The 16,311-nt window shown below is 37.8% G+C and overlaps 1 protein-coding gene across 3 annotated transcripts in view; it reads right to left on the bottom strand.

Annotated features, from left to right (window-relative positions):
* Positions 1-3,410: 3,410 nt before the first annotated feature.
* The window catches only part of bcor (BCL6 corepressor), a 39,509-nt gene continuing 26,608 nt past the window's right edge, over positions 3,411-16,311 (bottom strand). For all 3 annotated transcript variants that reach the window (XM_043700839.1, XM_043700841.1, XM_043700840.1), the window contains 5 exons: positions 15,192-15,358; positions 13,545-13,690; positions 10,883-10,960; positions 6,941-7,088; positions 3,411-4,640 (listed from right to left, as the gene is read on the bottom strand). In XM_043700839.1, coding sequence (XP_043556774.1) covers positions 4,352-4,640; positions 6,941-7,088; positions 10,883-10,960; positions 13,545-13,690; positions 15,192-15,358 — 828 coding nt within the window. In that variant the 3' untranslated portion in view covers positions 3,411-4,351. The remainder of the gene's footprint in view (positions 4,641-6,940; positions 7,089-10,882; positions 10,961-13,544; positions 13,691-15,191; positions 15,359-16,311) is intronic.

Below are 16,311 nucleotides of genomic sequence, written 5' to 3'. Positions count from 1 at the left end.
GCAAAGTGATGGCAGGAGTAATTGACAATACTATCAACTGGCATTATGCATCAACTACCAATAACCTATGTCTCATGGAGAGTTTGGTTCTTTCCATGGGCAGACAGCTCCTGACCTTATTATAGCTTTGATTCAAACATGGACAAAAAAGCTGAACTCAGGAGGTGAAGATAATTGCCTTTGCAATCAGGACAGATCTGACTGATTGTGGCATCAAAGTGCCCTCACAAAACTGGTCTCAGTAGGAACAACTGTAAAACTCTCTACTGATTGGGATCATATCTAGCACAAAGGAAAATAGTTGTGGTTGTTGGATGTCTGGGTGCTTCTCAAGGTAATGTTTTAGGCCAAGCCATCTTCTGCTGCTTCATCTTTCCTCTATCATAAAGTAGAAGTGAGGATGTTCATTGATGATTGCACAATGATCGGCACAATTTGGATTTCTTAGATACTAAAGCATTTTATGACTATTTCTAGCAAAACCTGGGCAATGTTCAAGCTGAATTGATAGGTAGCAAGTACCATTTGCCAGGCAATGATTTTCCATAACAAAAGAGAATCTGATCATTACTGATTGACTAATAGCAATCTATCACTGTATCCTGACAATCAATATCTTGATGATTGTCATTGACTAGAAACTGAACTGGACCAGCAACATCAATACTCTGGCTACAAGAGGTCAGAGACTGGGAATTCTGTGGCAAGTAACTCACCTCCTAATTCCCCAAAGCCTGCCCACTGTCTATAAGACCGTTCAAAGTGTAATGGAACACCCCCACTTATCTTGATAAATGCAGCACCAATTGGACTCAGAAAGCTTAATATTAACCTGGACAAAACTTGATTGACAGTTAATTGATCACATTAAACATTCATTCCTTTCATCACAGACACAGAATGGATGCAGTGTACCATGTACATTATGCATTGCGGCAACTCACCAATGCTTCTTCAACAGCATTTTTCAAAACCACAAGTTGTACAATTATGTTTGCCAGCCTGCCAACATTTCATGAATAGATTTGATGTCCCATCTTATTGGTATTAATCAAGCTACCTATCGTAAGTAGTGAAAGGTGCCTGCATGATGTGTTAAGCAGAGGATAAGCTCAAGCTTGACTAAGCAGGATATGTTTATGACATATTGCTTAATAGCTAGTTGCATTAAATATAGGATACAATCTCTTGTCAGACATCAAGTTTGACTTAAGATAAGTCATTATCAATCACTTGTTAATGAGTATGATTGCCCACTTAAGAAGCTCCGTTTCACTGGTCATGGGTTGTACAGGTACTTCTGTGGCTGACAATCCTAGAGCCTCATCGCTGATCAGAAGCTGCACAGGTGCTTCCGGGAGGTGGAAGTGGTCCTTAACCTCACTGGTATCCCTTTCTCAGCTTCCTTTTCTTTACTTCCTCTTGCCAATGTGTTTTCTTGAAAAATCATGTCCCTTCACACAGGAGGTTCCTCATTCTTGAGGGAGGTTCTCCCAGGCATTGTCATCCATGTTGCTTTTAAGCTAAATTAACAGTACTACTTCAGCTTCATGCTATTAACATTAAGAACAATTACTGAAGCTCTGGTTAGCTCCTCCTAAGAACACAGCCGTTTACTTCTGAATGACATGGTAGCTAACCCTTTCAGACACTAACTGTCTCATACAACAGCAAGGACTCAAGCAGATGCATAAGAATGCCATCACCCGCAATTTCCTCTCCAAGCCACACACATCGCAGTTTGTTCATTGGCACTGGGTCAAGAGCTTGGAGCTTCCTTCCTAACAGCACTGAAATTGTACCTGCACCACATGGGCTGTAGCAGTTCAAGCAGACAGCTTACCCTGTTAAAGGGCACCAAATGCTGACCTATCAAATGACGCCCACATCTTGTGAAAGAAAACAAAAAGAATTAACAGTTTGAAGTGTATTATGATTCATAAAAAGGATCCAATTCACATCAACAGGATGGAAGCTAAATGTATACCCATCATTTAAATGGATAAAGATATTACTTTATCTTTAAAAATTAGGTTGTTTAGTTTTAGTGCTTACGCACAACTTTTTAGCCAAGAATGCAAACAATCCAAAATAATTTGCAGCAACCGTGGATTTATTTTTACTTCCCCGAAAGCTCCTGAAATTGAAGGTGTTCAAATCTTACGGTAATTGTTATCACCAGCCTTAGAAACTTGATTATTCTGATATTAGCTTTATGTTCATCATTTAGATCCCTGCCATTTTTGGTCTTTTGTCAAGTAAACCTTACACAAATCCTAAGTTGACACTCATCACATTCATCTCTCTAACAACAATCCTTAAAATCCATTTTAGCAAGCTTTCAATATCCTCTCCCAGAATGTTCTCCTTGGGCTTGGTGACCATGTTTGGATATTTCTTGTGAATTACCTTGGGATGTTTTTCTGCAATGAAACCAATGCGAGAATTCAAGGTATCGTTTGACAACTGGCAAATATCCCCTCCTTGATATTACCTATCAAGAATCAATAGAATCAAAGCTGAAGGTCAGACAGAGTTCATACATGAAAACTGATCATTTGGAAAACATAATTAAGGTATTTTTCTACTCATGGAAAAATACAACAGTAAAAATACCACCAAGGAGATGAGCAAGTTGGGAGAAAAATGTCAAAGTTGCTTAGGATTTAAAGTCCTTATTAGATATAGTAAGAGGTCATTTAATAATGCATTTTTAAAGAATATAACAAGATGGATACTAAATAAAAACTGCAAGAACTGCGGATACTGTAAATCGGAAACAAAAATAAAATCACTGGAAAAGCCCAGCAGATCTGGAGCATCTGAGGAAGGGTCACTCTACCCAAAACATTAACTCTGATATTCTGCACATATGCTGACAGAGTGCTGAACTGTCCAGCAATTTCTATTTTTATTTATATGATGGGTACTTGTATTTTCGGAACTAGAAGCTTTTTTTTCAACCTTAAACATTATGCAGAGTGTAACCCCCTCATGCTTTGCAGGGAAAATTCCTCAAATGTCCATCCTCAACAGGGAAACAGACTTAACATGAATATAGGTTGAACTTGTGGTGCAACTTCTTCATATGAAGTTGTCCTGTGTTTGCCAGGTTTTATCTAGTTGTTGGCATATTTTATGCTGTGACTATTTTTCTTCTAAATTAGTCTTAGATTATTCCTCAGAGGTTACATATTTTCCTTTAGAAAGATGAGAACACCTCAGACAAAGGAGAAAATTAGGAGGCAGTAAATTAGATCTTCCATCAAATTGATATTTTTGTTTAATAATATGGACTCAAATGGTCATGGTTGTAGTTGTACTGCCAAGGTGCTGAAAATGTGTTACCTTCTAATATTTTCCCTGTGATTGTGATCATACATGCACACGAGTAATATGGCACATTGATATCCCTTTATCAAACAATGTCTTTATTACAGACATTTCCTTTTTTGGCTTTTGTTTTAAGGAAAAATTGTTTTAGTCACTGTAAAATATAAACCTAAATATACAGCAGTTTTACTTACAAAGTTAAACAGATGTTCTAAAATATTATACAACTATCAGAAACATTTAGTTCCCCAACATCCACAGTATATAACTCCACTCTTGACAAAACAGATTTTATTGTACAATCCTCAAAAATTTTAAATTTCATAATTTTTTGTACAAAGTACAGAAAAAATATTTTAAATTCATTTTTAAATAAAAGCAAAAATGTAAAACATGTTTACATATATGTATGTATAAAGGACTGGGTGATGTCTGTGTCTGTGGTTATCTAAAAGTGAATCCAAGTCAGAGTACTTCTGATACAAGGATACAGTTTTCATTATCTTACAAGTGTACCTGACCACGGCAGGTAACTTTGTAAACAATAAAGTGAAGTGCCTCAACGCAACCAAGCCTCCTAAACAGATCATGGGACAAGGACCACAGGACCTGAAAGCGGACATCATCTTAGAAATCAGTGCTTCTTTAAAAAAAAAACAAAATAACAATCAAATGAATGTGTTTACATATGCAGTGTGCCAGGAAAAAAGTTCCTAATTTGGGCTACCTGCCAAAAAGCAGAAAATTACATTTACAGAAAGATAAGAAACAGACAGCATACAAAAAAAATTATAAACAGAGAGATTTCTTTTTGAAAAATTCACAAGTCCATCCAAAATGGAATTCTGGCTTTCAATATACAAGAACATAGACAACAATGTCATTTAGTATTCAGAATAGTGTTTTTTCCAAACACAACGATCCATGAAATAACATTATTTACATAATTTACAGTTTTTTTAATGTAGGCCATTATGTAGGAACAGCAGCCAATATGTGTGACCTAGTCCTTTTGCAGTTAATTGTATGTTTCAACCTCATTGTCCGAATACAGGTATGTGACAGATGATCCCAACAGTTCTTGAAGTTCGCTTGTGAATTCCACCAACTCCAGTGTTTCTTTATTGTCAATGTCATGAGTTTCAAAGTTCTCTGGGTAGGTAAAAAGTTGGCTCAAAGAAGCCTGTCTGTAGAACTCTGCCTCTGAAATGGTGGCGTTTTCAATATGAGGGAATGAAGAGCGAAAGATGCGGGCTGAAACTTTCAGTCGCCGGATTACATCAGTTAGTAGCAGCCAGTTCCGGGGACTGTCATTGAGAAGGAAGAAAACATTGCAAGTTTTATATGAAATATCCTGTCTCTGAATTTTAAGAATACTCTTTTGGTATAGAAGGTAGTCCACCAACTGGATATCATAAATAAAATTTAGTCTAACCACAGTATCTGTTTATTTGCTAGGTTATACATCAAGAACCAAAATATCTTTTTATAAAATTCATTCATGGAGTGAGGATATCACTGGCTAGACTAGCATTTATTGCCCATCTGCAATTTCCCAGAGGGCAGTGGGTCTGGAGTCACATGTAGGCCAGACCAGGTGAGGATGGCAGTTTCCCTCCCTAAAGGACATTAGTGAACCAGATGGGTTTTTCTGGCAATTAACAATGGCTTCACAGTCATCATTAGACTCTTAATTCCAGATTTTTATTGAATTAAAATTTGACTATCTGTGGGATTCAAACCTGGGTCCACAGAACATTTTCTGGGTCTCTGAATTAACAATACAGTGATAATATCACTAGGCCATTGTCTCCACTTCGAAATAACATTTAAAATTATTCCCTCTAGTTTGTAATGAAGAACAGCTTGTTGTTCCAAATGAAAGTTAATGTTTCAACTAACATCTCATCAGTACCATATAGATTCATAGAGATGTACAGAAAGCAACAGACCCTTTGGTTCAACTCGTCCATACCAACCAGATATCCTAATCTAATCTGGTCCCATTTGCCAGCACTTGGCTCACAGCCCCCTTAACCCTTCCTATTCATATACCCATCCAGATGCCTTTTAAAATGTAATTGTACCAGCCTCTATCACTTCCTCTGGCAGTTCATTCCATACACACACGATCCTCTGTGTGAAAACGTTGCTCCTTAGGTCCATTTTAAATTTTTCCCCTCTCACCCTAAACCTATGCCCTCTAAGTTGTGGACTCGCCTACCTCAGGGAAAAGACCTTGTCTATTTACCCTATCCAAACCCTTCATGATTTTATAAACCTATATAAGGTCACCCCTCAGCCTTCAACATTCCAGGGGAAACAGCCCCAGCTTCTTCAGTCTCTCCCTGTAGCTCAAATCCTCCAACCCTGGCATCATCATTGTAAATCTTTTCTGAACCCTTTCAAGTTTCACAACACCTTTCCGATAGAAGAAAGACCAGAATTGCACACAATCTTCCAAAATTGACCTAACCAATGTCTCCCAGCCTCATTCCTGATGAAGGCCTCCAGCCCGAAAGGTCGATTTTCCTGCTCCTCATATGCTGCATGACCTGCTGTGCTTTTCCAGCAACACATTCTCAACTCTGATCTCCAGCGCCTGCAGACCTCACTATCTCCAATGTCCTGTACAGCTGCAACATGACCTTCCAACTCCTATGCTTAATGCTCTGTCCAATAAAGGAAAGCATACCAAATGCCTTCTTCACTATCCTATCTACCTATGACTCCACTTTCAAAGAACTATGAACCTGCACTCCAAGGTCTCCAATGTCTGAAACATACTTTTCTAATGACCCATTACACTTCAGTTTCCGCAATGAATTACAGAAATCAGAAAACAAACTATTCTCTAATGAGGGTATCATCACCAAAGTAAAGTGAAGAAAATGTTACAGAAATAAGTGGGATATATATTGAAGCAAATGGGATAAGGTTGGGAGGTAGTTGTGGATGTGTGTGTGTTCAAGGCTAGAATATAATCATACTGGCATATACAGAACTCTTAAAAAGCCTTTTCATTTTAGATATTTTTATTCTTTCATGGAATGTGAGCATTGCTGGCTTTGATAACATTTATTGTTTCCTGAATGCAGCGATGGTGAGCCCTCTACTTGAACTGCTTCAGTCCAAGTAATGCTTGTATCAGGAAGGAAGTTCCAGAAATTTAACCCAGCAACATTGAAAGAGAGGCAGTATAGTTATAATACATGATAGTATATGGCTTGGAAGGGAACTTGTAGATGGTGTGTCCATGTAGTTATTGCCCTTTTTCATCTAGGTGGTAGAGTTTATGGGTTTGGAAGGTGCTATCAAATGAAAATGTTGTACAGTTGCTGCAGTACATCTTGCATATGGTACAATGGAGGGCTAAAGTAAGTGTTTAGGTTGACAGCTGAAGTATGTAGTTAGACATGAACTTTGAACCATTGCACTTCCCCCAAGGAATGAGTTTTGCTTATCAATCATAGCAGATGAATAAGATGTCAAACCGAGGAAAGGAGATAAAGTTTTTTGGGTTTTTCTCAGTTTGTCTTTCACCATCATATTTTTATAGGTAGCTAAATAATCAGATGGTTTATCAAAATCTAATCAGAATACATACCCCTGAGAGAGAGAGACCTGAATGTTGTAACAAGGTAAAAGAGGTGTATCAGAAAACTCAAATTCCAACACATCATCATACTCCTCTTCTTCATCACTAGGGCCTGGTGGATTAGCCAAGACATCAAAGCCAGACTCTTCTATTGATTCTGGAATGATAAAAGACAACAAAGTTAATTCACAGGAGAGAATACATCTTAAACATATAGCATATTATTTAAAACTTTTGCTGCCATATTCAGAAGTGGTTTTAAGAAATTAAATAATTAATAAAATAAATAATCTTAACTGAAACACCTTTTGTGCCATTTCTGGGCTTCAATTCCAAAAGTTAGTTAACACTCAAGCAATAAATGAGACAAGTTTTACAGTTACCCACCAACTTCTGGTTGCTCCATGCAGAAAGTGGTTGATAAGATAGTGTTGCCTTTCTGTTAATTGAAACCCTCTGCCCAAAACAGCAACAATGTCTATCAGCTCAAGCAGGTTGTTTCCAGATTTCTCTACAAATTTCACCTCAAGTTGAGCTTTCTAGACATGAAATATGAAATATTGTGCATGGCTGTGAAAATTCTCTAGCTCCTAAATGCAGGATTCCCACATTTAAAGTCATCTTTTGGTTGATTCAGATCAACCATAAATGGGGATCGACACATACCTTTCAGCTAAATGAACTTCTCAAACTAGAATGTATTCTCTACCAATAGTTCAGCCAGGAAATTGATCTAACTCTAATGAAATTCAGAGTTCAAGGCAGTTCTTTTAAAGTTGATAAACTGTTCCACTATAATCTCTAATTGTGCATCTTTATATCAAATTTCATCCCATCCTATCCTGAAGGTAATGGTTCAAACCAGTGCAATGTTCCACTAGAAATATTTATTATTCAATAAATAACCTAGGTGGACATTTTCATTTTGAATCAGTCAAACAGTTGACCATAGAAAGAATCACAATCAGGATTTCTGTAACCTCTCCAGTGAATTGCTGTGTTGGAAGGGAACAGAGTCAGACATGACTGATGCCATTTGCAATATTGCTTCCATCCTCTAGGGCGATCAGGTAATTTAGTACAGTCTAGATTGACTTCATCATCTACATCTAACAGATGCATCTGTCCAGGAGAGTCTCGTTGGGTGTGACTACCACACAGTACTTATAAAGGCGAAGTCCTGCTTTCACATCAATAATATCCTCTATTGTGTTATGTGGCACTCTCACTGTGCTAAATAGGACAGACTTTGAACAGATCTAGCAATTCATGTAAATGAGATGCTGTGGGCCATCAGCAGCAGCGGAATTATACTCAACCACAACTTGCAATTTCATGGGCTAGCATACCTTCCACTCTATCATCAAGCCAGAGTACCAACTCTGATTCAAAGAAGAATTGACAGGATGCAGAGATGAGCTGAGAGGTGGCAGATGGAGTTCAACCTGGATAAATGTGAGGTGATGGATTTTGGAAGGTCGAATTTGAAAGCTGAGTACAGGATTAAGGATAGGATTCTTGGCAGTGTGGAGGAACAGAGGGATTTTGGTGTGCAGGTACATAGATCCCTTAAAATGGCCACCCAAGTGGACAGGGTTGTTAAGAAAGCATATGGTGTTTTGGCTTTCATTAACAGGGGGATTGAGTTTAAGAGCCATGAGATCTTGTTGCAGCTCTATAAAACTTTGGTTAGACCGCACTTGGACTACTGCGTCCAGTTCTGGTCGCCCTATTATAAGAAAGATGTGGATGTTTTGGAGAGAGTTCAGAGGAGGTTTATCAGGATGCTGCCAGGACTGGAGGGCTTATCTTATGAGGAGAGGTTGACTGAGCTCGGACTTTTTTCATTGCAGAAAAGGAGGAGGAGAGGGGACCTACTTGATGTATACAAGATAATGAGAGGCATAGATAGAGTCGATAGCCAGAGACTATTTGCCAGGGCAGAAATGACTAACACGAGGGGTGATGGTTTTAAGCTGGTTGGAGGAAAGTATAGAGGGGATGTCAGAGGCAGATTCTTTACACAGAGTTGTGAGAGCATGGAATGCGTTGCCAGCAGCAGTTGTGGAGGCAGGGTCATTGGGGACATTTAAGAGATTCCTGGACATGCATATGGTCACAGAAATTTGAGGGTGTATACATGAGGATCAGTGGTCGGCACAACATTGTGGGCTGAAGGGCCTGTTCTGTGCTGTACTGTTCTATGTTCTAATACAGGAGAGCATGCGAGGGAAATCAGAGGCTAGGTCAATTGAGAAATCAGTCATCTCTATCATTTAGACATTTATTTCTCAGGAATATGTGGCTTCTTCATTTCCTCATCAAAATGTGTCAACTCAGACTTATCCATATTCAGGTTGATTTGCAAGCACACCCATTCTACAAGTTTATTAATAGGCAGGATACAGCAAGCAGCTGCAATTCATGGTGAACTCATTATTGCCTTGGAATAAAGTCTCACTGAGAGATCTAAACCTTTTTGTAGTGAAACACAAGCAGTCAGTCAATCACATTAAAGATTTCCCCCAGATAGCTAAATGGGAATAAAAAGCAGTAATAATCAAATCGTTTTTAAAAGTTTTTGCAGTGTAAACTTAGCAGGGAATCAATACTTAGGGTTAGGTACAACTTGAAATATCATTAACAAATTTTAAAAGTAAAATTCATTGATTAAAATATTATCAATTTTTATTTGTTCATGGGATGTGAGTATCTCTAGTTAGACCAGCATTTACTGTCCTACTGTCGATGATGGTGAGTTTCCGTTTTAAGACACCACACTCTAGGGAAGGTAGGTAAACCTACAGACAGTGCTGTTAGGAAGGGATTACAGTGGAGACATTTAATAACCTACAAATATAAAATTAATTATTCAGAGCCACGTCAGATGCTCAGCAGTAGTTATTACTCAAATTATTGTTATAAACCCAATTACATCTCATTGTAAAGACTCAACGTTTTAATGGAGTTTGTTAATAGCAATACCCAAAAGAAAAAATTAGGGTAGTTTCCAAGTTTCAATGACTTGACTGGCTGCTGGTGCTGTGAGGGTGATCCACTGCACAATTTATGGCAAAGTAATAAATGATTGACTGCAAAGTCAGGATCTCTCTTTTAATCAATGTGTGTGCTAAATGTTGAAGCTGCAAGCAGAATAAGAGAGGTATTCTGCCAAATACTTACTGTTCACCATCAAAAATCCCACAACAGCATAATCACAGTCTTCTTATATTTTGTTGCCATCCTCAACAGTAACCTTAATTTCACCCACAAACTTTGATACGATATGTCAAATCAAATTTTTACATAACTGGTGAACATCAGCAGTTCCAGCCCCTGTGGAACACAACTTTACACCTTTTGTAAATTTGTATACTGGTTGATGTTTTTGAATAGAACGATCATTTAGGACAGTCTTTGTAATTCTTCCTTCTGCCTCTAATTTTCACTTCTCAGATTGTGTCCAAAAAGCATTCTTTTGCTAAAGAGCAAAGTCGTCTCTAATCTTTACCCAACCTGCTGGGAGGTACAATTGGTAAGGAGTCTTTCCTTTCCTTCCCAGGTAGTGTCTCAGATATTAGAAAATGCATTCTTCAGACATATTAAGCTCAGTTTCAAAATTAGAGTTCCTAAATGAAATTACAGCATTTCACTAGTAGTCTAAATTTAACTGTTGCAATCCAATAAATTATAGACATTCTACTTTTGGAAAACACTTGCCTTTAAATAAATATCAGAATCACAAAAAGAATGCAAAACGACCCATTAACTGGATTATATAGAGGCAAATTTATTAATGTGGAACAAAACCCCTTTAATTGTTTGGTTGGATCAATTCATCACAACTTTATTAATGTAGAACTGTCAACTCTGTCTTTGGAATTACACTGTTTAGTGCTGCAATTACACTATTCCTTTTCACACAAGAGTTTGTACATAGATATCACTCACCACACACAGAGCTGCCATAGAAATCCCAGTACAAGCCAGGGTCATCATTGCTTCGACCTTGCAAATCAGCAAAATACTCTGGGGGTGGGGCAAAAACACACAAAATGGTCAAAACACTGAAGGCAGAGCATTCTGCTCATTGTAATTTAGTTACACAATACGTAGAAATGTTAACAAAACATGGCAGAGAAATGTGTAGTATCCCAATTGTGCAGTATGAGATTTCAAAGGTTAATCCAATAATGATGAAAGGCCGAATTTATAAAAATAAAAGTATCAGCGTATGGACCAGTTATTAAGATGTCCATTATGTCTCTGATTCTACCCCAGTCTATGCAAACCGCAACCCTGATTGGCACTTTTTTTTTCAAAACTTGGGTTATTTACTTCCTCCAGGCAATTACATTGCTTTGAATAGGGGTTAGGGAGGGCCTGTTTCATAATGCATGATTTCTCACACAATGTGTGGCTAGATGGATCAGATGAACTTTTTCTGTCTGTCATTTTTGTACAATCGAATGTAAAACATAATTGCATAGAAAGTAGCAGATCATTTTTTGTGACATTTCTGAGGCTGCTTGTTTCTTTACTTGCAGCTCTCAGCAGCCTATGCCACAAATTACTTTTAGTGAAGCAGTGGGAGGGAAGGGGTGAAAGGAGCTGAGAAGAAATGAAGTATCTTCAGGTTTTAGTACCTAACCCAATGGTGAGTTTTCAAAAAGAGATACAGAATGTGTTTTTCAGTTGAATGCCTGAGGACATGTCCATTAAAGCATCTCTTCAGGTAAAACCACTGACAATTTTGAATCTCTGCTAATCATGCATTTATTTCGAGCTGAAATATGACACGGTCTGTGCAATAATTGAAGTTCAGTTTTAAAATCTACATTTCATTCTTACTCAATAGGACTTCTCAGAAATAATTTAAACTCAATTCATCACTCAAATTAAACTGATCTGCATCATAGCTTTTACAGATTAGTTCCAAATGAGAGTTTATACATTACACACACACCTGTGTATTCAGTATAATATATTTAACAGCTTCAGGGCACAGGAACAATCTAGAGACAACGTCTTAAAAGTTTCACACATCTGGTGAATCTGCTCATTTCCCCAGAGATATACAGGTCTCCATATTTACAATGTTTTGAAGAAGAAAAGGAGGTTCAGAGAAAAAGATACCAGACAGGTGCGTCTGTATCTTTGGCACTTACTACACCCCAGCTTTAAGCTGCCTCCCATCTGTAAAGGGTCAGGCAATTGTTTCAGGCTGGTTTGGAAACTGCTTTATGTGAAGAATATTAGTCCTTAAGGAGAAAATAATAAATCTGTTCATATTTCTATAGCCGACATGGAAAGAATCATACGAAAGGGATGGCTATGTCAATGTCTATCAAAGTAACAGCTGCCTGAGCTGGTATTTCACTGGATTCTTCCTATCAACAACTGGATATAGGTTCAAAATCTCCCAACTTAACAATGCACAGATACATCATGCAGGTCATAGAAGACTTTTATCCACATCACACAATTAATCTATTCCTCCACAGGAGGAAAATGTCCACTCACAGACAAGTATACATTTCCATAGTTTATTTCAACATCCAAAATGTAATGGCCCTATCTAATGATGGTTCACATGAAATAATGTATAGCACTACCTCCAACACACTTCCTTTCCAGAGAAGAGTGGAGTCCACTCCATCAATATGTAGCAGGCCAGTCATTATATGGACAGAATCATAAATGGACAGAATCTCCCTATCTTAGCCACCTGAATCACCCTGCCATTGTTTAGAGCCATCCACAAACATTCATCAATTGCATCACCAAGAACATTGTGCTCAATGCACAAGCAGTTCTGTGCTGCAAAGCCAAACAGTTGACCTTTATTATCTGCCAAGATGTGCTGCTTGTACTATTGGCATACTGTGTCTGAGCAACACTGCTTCTAATGTCATTGCATTGCAACTGCAATATCGGATTTTACAAGACTGATCTCTATTATTGGATTCAACAGAGACTAACAATGCCCTAAGTAATAACTGAGTTAATTCATTGTAAGAATATATGTGGCACTTTCAGGATAATTTAAAACAAAGTATTCAACAGCTAATTGATTACTTTTGCAATGTCCTGTATGGAAAAATGTGGTAAACTGAGCACAAGGTCCTACAAAAGGCAATTAGTAAAATGACCAGTTAGTCTATCGAGCAAGTGTTGGTTTTGGGATTTTTATTTCCTGTTATTTTTCAAAAGTGAATTAACTATTTTTTGGCATCCTGAAAGGACAGGTAAAATCTCATTTTAACACTTCAAAGGCATTTCTTACAATGCAGAAATGTGAATCATGCTCAAATCCTGGAGTGGTTCTTGAACCCTTAATCAATCAAATCAAACTGAAATTACAGACTTTGCATGTCAATTTTATAGAACATATATATCCAAATACACCTGTATAGAGACAACAATTTTTATTCATATTAAATCTCACCATGGGTTTCATTCAAAATTGAATGCATCACATTTGTGATAAATGACTACATCAAATTACTTAAGTAATTTTCCTCATTGTGCTACAAAATTTATATCAAAGGCAATTTCACATGTCCCTCACTAAAGTCAGCTGAAATATTTAGCAATTGGAATTTCAACTTACCTGCAAGAAACATTTCCATCACTTCACTGTGCGCCATCTTCAGAATAGTACGACCCGAATAAGTGGCCAGGGTTGGATCTGCACTGTATGAAAGCAATAGCCGAACCACTTCCAAGTGATCATTTTCTACAGCATCATGAATAGGCCTTTAATAAAAACAAAGCATCAAACTTATTCTGACAGTAGACTAATAGATAAATGCAAATTGTACTTATAAAAACAAATCTATAAAGATTTGGAACATATATTTTGGAATTATAAAAACAAAAACAAACAAACAAACAAACAAACAAACAATCTCCTTCATAACTATGCACTTTTTAAAGGAGGAATCAATGAGTAGGAAATCGGCATGAGACCCTGCTGGTGAATTTGATTCCACTGAAGTTTCTGTTCCGTACTAATGGTTGAACAGGGTGCCAAATTCCAGTGTGTGTACACATATGTACAGGTAAACTCAGCAATATGGAGTTCCCAGCAATGAGCTGTTCTCAATGATCATGTAGGTTGGAGAATTAAGGATGCAGATCAGTACAATTGTTCTGACAGAACAAGGAAGTACCAAATACAGAGAAGTGCCCAATTTGTACGGTTAATTGTAACTGAAAGCAATACATTTGTTAAGCTACTTGATGCTGAGACTTGTTGCTTGTAATGGGGACTTTGATGTATGCCTTGCTCTCACTACTGTAATTTAGAAAACAAAGCAAAATTCACAAAAGTGATTTTGGAAGACAAAAACAAGCGGCATAAGAAATGACGCCACCGAATTTTCTTTCATTAGATTTAATCAGTCAAAGTGTCTACTTGTGAAAGAACTCATTTAAACTGTACAGATTAATTTCAGCTTTATCAAATGGCACCTTGGTGGCTCAGTGGTTAGTACTGCTGCCTCACGGTAACAGGGATGCAATTTAGATTAGATTAGATTAGATTACTTACAGTGTGGAAACAGGCCCTTCAGCCCAACAAGTCCACACCGCCCCGCCGAAGCGCAACCCACCCATACCCCTACATGTACCCCTTACCTAACACTACGGGCAATTTAGCATGGCCAATTCACCTGACCTGCACATCTTTGGACTGTGGGAGGAAACCGGAGCACCCGGAGGAAACCCACGCAGACACGGGGAGAACGTGCAAACTCCACACAGTCAGTCGCCTGAGGCGGGAATTGAACCCAGGTCTCTGGCCGCTGTGAGGATTTAATTCCAGCCTCGGGTTTGCACATTCGCCCGAGTCTGTGTATGTTTCCTTTGAGCGCTCTGCTTTTCTCCCATAGTCCAAAGATGTGCAAGCTTGGCGAATTGCCCATGCTAAATTGCCCAGAGTGTCCAGGGATGTCCAGCCTAGCTGCATTAGCCATGGAAAATACAGGGCTGGGTGGGATGCTCTTTGATGGGCTGAATGGCCATCAAATCAAAGTGAAATTACAGACTTTGCATGTCTGCAGGTATTTTATGAGACCACAGAACACATTGTAATAAAAAAAAAATCAGTTGCTTAGTTTAAAAAGTTAATGAAGTGTTAAAAATTGAATTGAGCATTTCTGTGCACTAGCCTGAGTAGTTACCATATAACTTAGTTTCACAACTAGAGATTTAACATATGAAATATGGTCAAATTTAATGAAGTCTCTCCAAATACCTTGTTCCATCCTGAGCACTGCAGTTAACATCAGCTCCGTGTTCTAGAAGGTGGCAAACAATGCTGAGCCATCCTCTGGCACAGGCTTCGTGCAAAGCACAATAACCTGCATTATCACGATGATTTACATCGCAAACTTTGTTTTCCAAACAATACAGTACTACTTCCTGGGAAAGAAAAGAAAATTGAATTAATTTTCATCTTTGGTGACTCTATGATTCCATAAAATGTCCCCAAACTCATTTTACAACAAGTACTGCTTTAATCGACTAATATTTCAACCCAAAATAAAATCCATACAAATCGATTGAGCAGTTTGTAAAATATTGTAGAGTTCATGTTGAGAATGTTTAAATATTCAATTGATATTATTAGCAGATATGTTTACTACCAGCCAGCAATCAAGGGGAATAACAACTACCAATCTCTTCTAATAAATAAAAAAAAATGTACTGTACTTCCTGAGCAAGCCACAAATAAGCAAACTACACTCACAAGAAAATATGTGAATTGGAGCAGTCAGCTGGACACAGTAACAACAACTTCAAAATTTCAATGCCCAGATTCAAACTACAATTGAATCCCAAACTTTTTAATGTTTGGAAGCTCCAAATTTATAATTAGGAAAAATTATCATTCAGCAGAATATCAGATCCTGATTAACTCCATTCATCTTTCCGGAAGCTGCCATAGCTAATAAGTATATGCAGAATTCTTTGGTTTATTTCAGATTTCTAGCAACTGTAAGATCTTATATTTACACCACTCCAAATTGTTCAATTAACATTTTCAAATATTTTCTAACTAATTTAAAGTAATGTGGAACACCTAACATACAAATTCTTGGTTGTGGACCTGAAATGCCAAAAGAATGGCTGCATTGAAATAAAGGTAACAGATACATTTAGCACATTAAAGAGAAAGGATTTCAGCAAAAGTGAGTGAGGAATGCAAACATTTTCCTCATTGCAACACTTCACTCCCTATTCTTTAAACTTCCTGATGTGGAGGTTATCTACAGGATGTGCAGTAAACTATTTAACCTGCCAGCTCCAGTCAAGAATTAAGACCACTAAGCTCAGTCAATGAGCTACAGTATGCAGATGACACATGTGGCTGT

This window comes from Chiloscyllium plagiosum, chromosome 12, assembly GCF_004010195.1.
Source record: "Chiloscyllium plagiosum isolate BGI_BamShark_2017 chromosome 12, ASM401019v2, whole genome shotgun sequence".
Taxonomy (NCBI): domain Eukaryota; kingdom Metazoa; phylum Chordata; class Chondrichthyes; order Orectolobiformes; family Hemiscylliidae; genus Chiloscyllium; species Chiloscyllium plagiosum.
The sequence above is the reverse complement of the archived record's forward strand: the minus strand, read 5'-3'. Positions and strand labels throughout refer to the sequence as shown.